The sequence below is a fragment of the Leopardus geoffroyi genome, chromosome C3, assembly GCF_018350155.1.
Source record: "Leopardus geoffroyi isolate Oge1 chromosome C3, O.geoffroyi_Oge1_pat1.0, whole genome shotgun sequence".
Lineage (NCBI taxonomy): Eukaryota > Metazoa > Chordata > Mammalia > Carnivora > Felidae > Leopardus > Leopardus geoffroyi.
The window spans coordinates 128,010,257-128,020,183 of NC_059338.1; the positions used below are offsets into that span (position 1 = coordinate 128,010,257).

General features: G+C 38.0%; 1 protein-coding gene and 1 long non-coding RNA gene across 6 annotated transcripts in view; one reads left to right on the forward strand and one right to left on the reverse strand.

Annotated features, from left to right (window-relative positions):
• Positions 1-9,927, reverse strand: part of ZFHX4 (zinc finger homeobox 4) — a 186,616-nt gene that overhangs the window by 150,632 nt on the left and 26,057 nt on the right. For 3 of the 4 annotated variants that reach the window (XM_045454829.1, XM_045454827.1, XM_045454828.1), the window contains exon 3: positions 9,216-9,718. In XM_045454829.1, coding sequence (XP_045310785.1) covers positions 9,216-9,718 — 503 coding nt within the window. The remainder of the gene's footprint in view (positions 1-9,215; positions 9,719-9,927) is intronic. The other variant, XM_045454830.1, reaches the window with a different exon arrangement.
• The window catches only part of LOC123586027, a 24,444-nt gene continuing 17,297 nt past the window's right edge, over positions 2,781-9,927 (forward strand). Inside the window, exon 1 of one of the 2 annotated variants that reach the window (XR_006706555.1) lies at positions 2,781-3,110. This is a non-coding gene — a long non-coding RNA (uncharacterized LOC123586027). Of the gene's footprint in view, positions 3,111-9,773 lie in introns of those variants that run through there. The other variant, XR_006706553.1, reaches the window with a different exon arrangement.

The following is a 9,927-nucleotide window of genomic DNA, read 5'->3' on the forward strand; positions in this document are numbered from 1 at the left end:
TCAAAAGTAAGACTATTCTTTTCAATAAAAGAACATTTCATTAGCGAATGTGGTCAACTGCAGCAATGTCGACTACCGACACTTTTTTGTAGGAAGAGGTAGCCAGATTTAGGAAGGCAGATTTCCCCTAGTACCTCTAAGTTAAGTCAGTGCAAATAGTTCTAACAAGATTTGGGGCTTTGCATTGGAATCATTAACAAAATTTCAAGGAGAGAGAGGAAGGAAGTGCATTAGAAACATATGGTGGAGAGAAAATTTCTGGAATCCTGTCACTAAAATGGATCAAAGTAAGAAGTGAAAGATAAAAGTAAAAAAATAATAATAATAATTCAACACAAGATTATATTTTAAGATTCTAATAAGGAGCAAATGAACAGCACTTCCTCCAGCAGTTATAAGGATGTCAGGAAAAGGTAATTGAGTTCTGGGCAGAGGGTAGACAGTGCTTTAGTTGTTCCTGTTTAGGAAGTTAAATGCTTAGGGAGACACATTCCCTCTTTCAGGTCAGAGGGGTACCATTTAGTACATTACTGCTGAAGTACCCTGGTGACCTGAATGAGTTCATGCAGCTTCCAAAGGTGCTTAAGCACTGAGAGCTCAGGCACTAGAAGTGATAAATATTCTATTAGTTCTTTCTATTTAATATACCAACACCCAAAAATGCCAGTAAAAGGAAGTTTGGTTTTTTTTTTAATGTGAAAGAATTCATTGTGACAGGAGATATTCAGGTAACAATTGTGACCAGTGGTTTCCCCTTCCAGCTTGTAGATGACCCAACAGGTGTTAAGTCCATCGCTCGAGTTGGCCGCATCCATACTGGCCAGCTCTTACATTACGTTGCATCTGCTATATCTTTAAGGGAATCTGCTAATTTGAAAGAATAAAAGTGTGCTCCAAAATGATTAAGCCCTAGACAAAATTGGCAAGTTTGCCTCTGGCACTTAGGCCTTCCGTTTCCTCTCCCATTTTCTGCTCCTCCTAACCTCAAGTGCAACAGAAAGTTTTCTTATTAGCAAAGCCTCATAACGTGGGCTGGAACTCCAGCACAGGTTCTTACCATCGGGGAAGACTTGAGCAGGGCATTTTGTTCTGAATAACAGGTTCCCCATATGTCAAAATGGGAATAGTAACATATAACTGTTAGGAAAAGTAAATGAGAAAATGCACATAAAAAGTCTAACTTACTATGACTATTGTCAACTTATGTCCTCTTTTTAAATGGATAAATGGATAAGTCAATTATCAATTTGGTTTTACTGTTGACAGAATATCTGGCATCCAAAGAAGGGATATCTTTGGTAAGATTTCTTCCTAATATCTCATAAATCACATACAGATAGTCATTTGCCAACTCTATTTATAAACAAGGCTCTTCTTGGCACAGGACACATCATCATGGACTCAAAAAAAACCAATATTTTAAAACCTTAAAAGCTTCCCTCCCAAATTTGAGTTAAGTGATACAGTTGAACCTACCAATAGCTCATTTCTTTCCACCTTCAGCTCTGCATTTCACTAATTTTATCAGCAGATAACCAGAGACAAAGAATTCTTCAACCTTAACCTTCCTGTACATTGCTCTTTAAAAATTGCCTAATGGGAAAATATAACCTTGACATTTATCCCGTAAGCAACAAGAAAAGAGAGATGCATATTCTATGACATTTCCAGTGAAAGAAAGGCTTTGGGAAGATCTGAATCAATGAAGTATTAAAAGTATGGTCTCAAGATACTTTTATATTTATGTGTACATTCTCAATATAATATATGTAAGTAATGTATTCAAGGCTACAAAAGTACTTCTCCTTAAAGATAAGAGAACTAGAATATTAATATAAGATTATGAAACTGAGTGAAATAAAATGTTGCCACACACAATTGCTATTATCTATGATCGTAACAAGCTGGTCTTTGTAATAATTCATCTTTAAGCAGAACTCTGACAGTATTATAAACTGGACTTACAAAGGTTCTTCAAGAATCAAACTAAATCATCACCCTGATCCTTATAAGAATGTTGACTGAAGTTGTAATCTGACATTTTGCATCCTTTAAGTGTTTTTCTTTTTCATTTTTCCAGGTAATGCATCCAGCATCCTTACGCATGAAGAACATAAATGTCTCAACTAACAGAAAAGCTCTATACTGCCCTAAAATTCCCACTATAACCCTTGCCTGAAACTGATCAATAAAGTCTTCCAATGTAAGAGAGCAATAAGAGGAAGTCAAGATAATCAAGTGACGTTGCTCTACAACGACTGATGACCTAAGTTAAGAGAGCAGTCACACTCAGTCCTTTGACCAACCATTGTTGAAAAAATTCCTGGAAGCTTTTGATGGCTAGTGTATGGGGTTCAGCCCTTAATTTTATTAATATCCCTGCCACACTGGAGAACAGGTTGAGTTCAGAAGCATCACCTCAGAGCAGATGGCTTACATCCTACCACGTTAATGGGTCTCCATAAACAAGAGACATTTTAAAAGCTGGCACATAGTAGGTGCTCAATCAATGTTTCTGTATTTATTAGAAGAAAAACTGGGGATATCATTCAGGATATCCTGAGACATCCTGCAAAGAGAACTTTAGCCCTTGTGTCTGTACCAAGCACTGTACTGCTCTGAGGTTATGGGATCTGTGATGATGTTTCCTCAAGGGCTATAGGGGGCTGTTCCTCCATCGCTGTTCCTCTTTCGAATAAATCATATCATCGTAAGCTCTCCTGAAATACACTGATAATTTGGGAAAAGTGCCTTTTAAGGCTTGAATTATCTGAATAATGAACAAATCTCCACGTCTAATTGAACTCAGCCTGAGCATAGGCTCAGACTCAAAGCAAACTCGGTAAAGCATTTCCAGTAGAACTCAGGCAGGCCAGATGTTCTGGAAGCAGAACCACGGTCATTATGCACATGCCAGCTCCTCCTCACTCCACCCCGGGCCAAGACCCTTTCAGCAGCGCGAGGCCTGCTTAACATATGACTCTGGCTGCATTACTGCGTGGCATCCCAGCACCCATTCGAACATTTCAGCAATTTTAAACAAGCTCCACTGACAGGGACTATTAAACGGAAGCCAAAGAAGCACGCCGGGAGAGCACATTAATTATGAGGTAACACCTTCGTCTGCATTACCTACATGACCTCAGGGTGGGTGACACATAAGCAATTTACTACTTTTGGTTAAACCATACCTACACTTTACATGACACGGAATGGACACAAGTTACGCAAAAGCTGTAACATAAATCATGAAGTATGAGTTGACATGGTCCTGAAACGAAGTGAATGGTAGCCTCAAGTTTTTTACTGTGTTTCTGAGACGAGAAGCACTACGATGTGTGTGTGTGGGCGGGGGGGGGGGGGGGGAGGGGGTGGTGGCGGTGTTCAGAAGGAGATGAGTGAGGAAAGGTCCTAGGGTCGGGCACAGCCCTACCTAAGCCCCATCCCCGACAAGGTCACTACACCCCCTCACATGCTCGAAATTCATCCAGATTAAGCAGTTCTTTTAAGACAAAATGCACCCTGGGAAAGACTAGAAGGTCGTTTACACCTTTGGATGCGCTATTCTGCTTTTACGAAAAGGCTCCTTTTCCCCTTAATTAAGGGAATGCTAGTTTTCTTTGGGGAATTAGACGGGTAATCTTGCAACCTGGAGCATTTCCATGAAGAGAAGATCTAGGTGGGATAAAACAGGAAGGGTTTCAAAGAAACAGAGAGGAGCATTAAGAGCGAGTGCCTGATGTGCAGGGAGATGGTAGCACTGGTTAAGGAAAGACACGTCAAAAATAAAGTAGGAGGGTTCCTTTGCGCGCTCGGCCGCCTTTAAGTTTTGTCTGGGTTTGTTAACAATTTCAGACACTAAAAATCATTTCATCTGTTCTGACATGGATGTAGTAGGTTGCTAATGCCTGGTCTACAGTAATCCTTTTAGGGGTGGATGTGCACTCACATCCATATTTTACACTCGGATAGATAGATTTGGGGTCATTCTTTTTTCTAGGGGAATACAAAGAGGGGGCTCGGCTCACAGTGTAATATATTACTTGCCATATGAAAGCAGGGAGCAAGTCCATATTTGCTCTGGAGTAGTCATGTTATAACACATGGCTGTGCTTCAGCAAATGTCAGGCTTAAAAACAGAAGTAGACACAGCAGATAGGGCTGGCCAATTACATCGCGATCTGAAAACACCAGTGATTTATTAGTTGCTATTAGCTAACCAGCTCCTCTCCATTTGATCTGCGTATTTATTAGTTATAAGTATTATGCAAGCATGTCTTTTTATATGAGAATACAATAGAATAATTTGAGTTGTGATTACTTTCTTAAAGAGAAATCCTACAACTGGAATTAAATTTCACACTGCATTTCAACCTCAAAAGAAACATAAATCTGAAACTAATACAAAAAGTGTAAAAATTTCCATATTCAGGTTAATGTTTAGCAGCAGAAAAGAATAACTTTTGTTTATCTCTGAAAACAGCTTTCTTCATCTAAACAAATGACTAGAATAAGATTAAGAGAAACCTGTTTGGGTTTCGTAGATACACACACATATTCCAATTTCCTTCTGCACAATGACTTTTATGCAAATGTGCACCACACAATCTCCTGACCTCCTTTACCATCACACCGGGACAATGACAGTTCAATAATTGAAACGGTACATATCTGGTATATTTGATTTTAAATTGCAAAGTTGGACTCAGGCCTATTGAAATGAAAATGCTTGTGATTCTTTGTTAATTCCAAACTGATCGGGTTATTATTTCCTACTAGTAAAAATAAAAAAAGAGGCAAAATGGTAGGTGAAGCTAATTATTCCATTTTTTATTTCCTTGCCACATACTTTCCCCAACGTGGCTCCTTGCATTCTCTTCTGTGACCCTCCCCCACACCTTGATTTTAGTTCTTAACCCGGATGCTTTCATCCATAACATGGCTAATGAGAAAACTCCAAAAATGTTCCTTGGGGGAATGTTACACTAAAAGTTACCTAGGACTAAATCCCACGTGTGTTCCTTTGCTCACCATGGAGACAAGAGATTCATTCACTGCTCTCAGCCAATTTGAAATCCAAATATGAAAACAGCATTATGGAATTCAGACAGACTATTCTGCTTCACTACTAGCAGATGCAGGAAGAAAAAAGGCCGGTATAATTAAGCTTTTGACTTTGAACCAGCAAAGCTGTGAACACCTCACTTAAAAATACATATAATATTATAAGAGCAGCTGAATTACAGGTGTGGCAAGAGGATTTTCAAGCCCTGCATAGGATGGGGGCAGACCAATCAGCTGCCTGGAAAAGTCTTGTCCATTCTGAGCCCAAGGTAAACTAACTGTAAAACTGAAATATGGCCAAAGTCATATTTGTTCTTCTTCGGTTTGAACGGGTAGTGCTAAGTGGCTTTCATTATATCTTTTTACTCTACTCTTTAGGAAAAGTTTGGGATCATTTAAGGGGTAGACCAATTGCAATGCATTTTTTTAAAAAGGAGGGTTGGAAGTAAAGGTTTTTGTTTTTGTTTTTGTTTTTCATACATAGCTCAGTGGATTCATGTATTCATCCTACAAATATTATTGAGGACATATTATGTGATTATCAATTGACAGAAATCTGTAGAGGATGCAAAGGTGTGGGATTAGAAGAATATAATCAAACACAATAAAGTGGTTGGCTAAGAAACACTGCTTTTGCATTATATCTCAATCTAGATGTAGATGAAAATACACACACAGGCACACTTTACCTTACAACCCTGATTGTGGCTGTCTCTCACTTAGCATTTACTAACCTCACTTTAAAAGTACTTTTATACATTGAAAGAGAAGATTAAGGGCAATACGTAGTTTCATTTTATTGTTTTAATTTCCTAGACCAAGTTTGCTTCATCGTTAAAATTTCTGGAGGAAAAAAAATCAAAATTTAATAGGGCTTAACTTAGCGCTTCAGAGAATTCTGCTTGAAGAAAAGAGTAAGGGTTCCTTAACAATAACAAAATTCCTTTTTAAAAAAAATTCTAAGGAAAATAATACTGCCAAAAAATGAATACAGCTTTGTTTGTTTTTGCAGTCATCGTTAGCAATAGACATAAAGGTATTCTTTTTTTGAGTCCAGATGGAAAGATCATCAACACATTCTGCCTCTGGGTTCCTTGCCAAAATACCATAACCCGCAAGCCTTCTACCTTAAACATAAAAGGAAAGGTGTTGTTCTGGTCAAATAAAGAAATAATTTTTACTAGCATACGTCTAATGTTAAAGCTGCCTAAATCCTGCCAAATACATTAAAACAACATCTGTAAAACAGATTTTCATTAAATTGATCAGTTTAAAGTTAAGCAGCTAGGCAGATGATGCTTTCAAGCTCACCCTCACCCTTTAACCTTTAACCTCCTTAAACTGAAATAAGGACACACACTTCTTTTAGTAATACTGCTCCAGGTTGACAATGCAAGAGGTAAAGTGGTCTATTCAAATCGAACTGACACATAACCGCATTTAGAGTGTTATGAATCAATATGTTGTCAATAACCAGAAAAGCTGTTTTCTCACAGCTCTGTATTTGTCTTATAACTGCTACTTGTCACTTTCCCTTAAAGTCTGAATAATTCACGATGCAAAATGATGTAAATTAAACTCCTAATGAAAATGAATTTTATATAGGAGATTATTGTCTAGTCATTAACTCAGAAACTATTTTAACTCTAATTTTAATATTTTAGCCTATTACAGACCATCATTTTTTTTTTCCCAGGCCCAGGCCAATTTGTTAGGTTCTCATTTAAAAGCAATTAATGTTACTTATGAAGCAATTTCATTTTGCCGACACTAGCCGACCAAGCTTGCTAATATTCTCATCACTACACTTGAAAATCCTCTGTATCTGACTCATACAGTTTCTATAAATCAGTTTAGAGAAGGCAACCTCAACACATTCCTATTCTGGAGTAGTTATCTAGTTACTACTAGGGATAATGAATGCTCCTTGAAGGATAATGCAAAATAATATAGTTGGATTGTCCAACACCAAGTTTCAACAGCTCAAATATTTATCTCCTCAATCTTCTCTTAATTCAAGGTAACTTTGTTCCAAGTGTGTTTTTGTTTGTTGGCTTACCATTTTTAGACACTACACTACAAAGACACTTGAGTATTTAAGAAATAAATAAAGAACAGTGGGGGAAAAAGTAAATTTTTATATGATTTTACAACATTTTTAAGGGAAGAGTACATATATCCTTTGGTTCTAGAATCTAAAACTCTCTCTGCTTTAAAGCCCTCTTTATAAACAAGCTTTTATCTCATTTGGTTGTTATACATTCGAAGGCAATATCCAACTCTCCCTGAAAAGGAACTTCAAGAGTAACTCTGACACTTAGCAAATTGCTCTGCAGATAGTGAGGGTGATCAACTCATACTCACGGAGTGAATAGATACACTTAATACACACATATACACGCACGTTTAAATAATCATCAAACAATTAGACTAAACAACCTTTCCTGAGAAAATAAACAGTAACACTCTACCTCTCTTTAGCTCCCCACATGAGATTAATAAAATAGAAAAATCTGTACGTTTATATCTTCTATTCACAACATGTTAATTTAAAGTGTTAGAGGAGCGGTGTGAATATAAACACAGTTCATGAATATTCTATATAGCTCCCAGGGTCGAGAGATCTATTATTTATACAAACTTAATGTTTGCTTTTTTCTCCTAGGTATTCTAAAAGTTTTAATAGGTCAGGTATCAACAGAAAAAAAGTTGACAATGGAAGAGCAAACCGTATGGATTATAATACAATGAATCCTTTGTATCATATTCTCAATGCCATCAACTTAGAAGCTTGTATCTTACATTAGGGTTTGCACTCCCCTCAAACTCTGCAACCCAAATCTAACGCTTTCGTTGTTGATCCACAGAGCGCTGATATCACAGGGACAATGTTACAAACTCTCACTCTACATCTTTAGGCTTTTAGGCTCAGGACACCAATCTAGAATTTGGACCTCAAGAAACGACCCAAACGAATAGTGCCAGTCCAAACCAAACAAACAATTCCTGCACCTGCTCTAGAGAGCCACAACCTGCCCTTTTTGCTGTGTGTTTATAGTTTGAAATAGTATTAGAAAAGCCATAGGTATTATAATCGCTGGTTGACTCCTGATAGTATAGTTATCACTGATTTCTAGTATAAATCAATAGATAACACTTGCAAAATGGATTTTGTAATCATATTTAGAGCTGGTTACAATGACTAATGGCTTGCAATATTTTCTGAATTTTAATATCCTCTAGACAAAAGAAGTTTTTAATAAGTTACCAAGTTATTCATCATAGAAATGAATCTGTTACGTTTGTACAAGAACCAAGACGATCAAGCCAATCCAGTAAACAGACTCACAAAATAAATTAACCAGTAATTAGGATTTAGAAAAAGCAGAGACAAGTTGTGTAATAAATGGGGTTCACCAGTTGCACATATTCATTATATCTGCATAGTTTTTTTTTTCCAGCAAAGATAAAAGTATATTTGCCATTTAATGAACATTTTTATTTGTGCCCCACCCATTGGGAATAAAACCATTTCTAGCTGGGAAAGGTCATGTAAAATAACAACTGAGTTAAGTAGAAGACTTCCAACTGATGCTAAGGGAGAATGTGTCTACTCTGTTGTTTTGTACAGAAAAACAACGACAACAAAACACACACATACCCACACACACACACACGCATGCACGCACGCACGCACTGTGTTTGGATCGCCCGTTTGACAACAAACAAAAGATGATGTATTCACGGAGTAGACTGTTCTTGTCATCTGTTCCCTGTAACCATCAACACTTAGCCAAGAGTAGCGCCATATTTGTGTTTTATTTAAATCAATCAATGCAAGAAGTATAACAATATGACTTTTATGTGAAACTACTCAGAAGGCTTATTTCATTTCTGGGAAACCAGTAAAGCCAGCAATGCCACCGAGATAGGTGTAAAAGGGACACAGGGCAAACCTTGTAAATAAATTCTCCAATTCCATCTATCTCAGTCTACGGTTAGTAACGTTAAGCAGCAGCTGTGTACCTTGCCCCTCTCTCCTTTTGCTCTTTTTTTTTTTTTCCCTGAACTTGCAGATTTGCGCTCCAAGCCCTGAAACAGTTAATTCCCTGCTCTGCTCTGTGCCAACGGAAATGGATGTCGCTGCTTACCTTGTAGAGCTTCAGGGCCGCCTCGTGCCTGTGATTGGTGGTATGCAAGCGTAATTTATCCACACTGTTGGTGTAGTAGTCACAGGCGTTACATTTCAGGTGAACGGGGTTGCCAATGGCAATACACTTCAGCCTCCACTCATTGCTTTTACCCCCTTCTTTAATGTGGGCCACCAGTTGATATTTCTGCATATGTTTATCAGTCTTGCAGTGGAGCTGGAAGTTGGCTTTGAGCTGAGTGTTGTAGTTACAGAGCTTGCACTGGTAGATATCTCCAATCACAGCCCTCCATTCCTCTTCAGGGAGAGAGCGCTCACTGCTCACATGCACACTTAGGGCCTCCAGGCTGTCAGAGGTGAATTTGTTGCAAACAGCACACTGGAATAGCTTCAGCGCTGGGTCACTGATATAAGGTGACAGCTCTCCTGCAGTAAGGAGGGACAGGTCATCACCCATTAGCTGACCACTGGCAAGCCGGATTTCAGGCGGCAGCTCATTATTTACTACAGGAAGAAAAAAATTAAAAGGAAAAATAGAGACTAGAAAACACAGCACACACAAAGGAATCTGTAAAATAAAGTCTTGACAAGGAATGTGCTTTCTCTAGAGCTTACACTATAAAAAGCTGTAATAGGATTGAATCAGGATCAATTACAATCATCCCTTTCAACTTCTAAATTCCCTCATCAGATAGCTTTAATTACTCCTACTG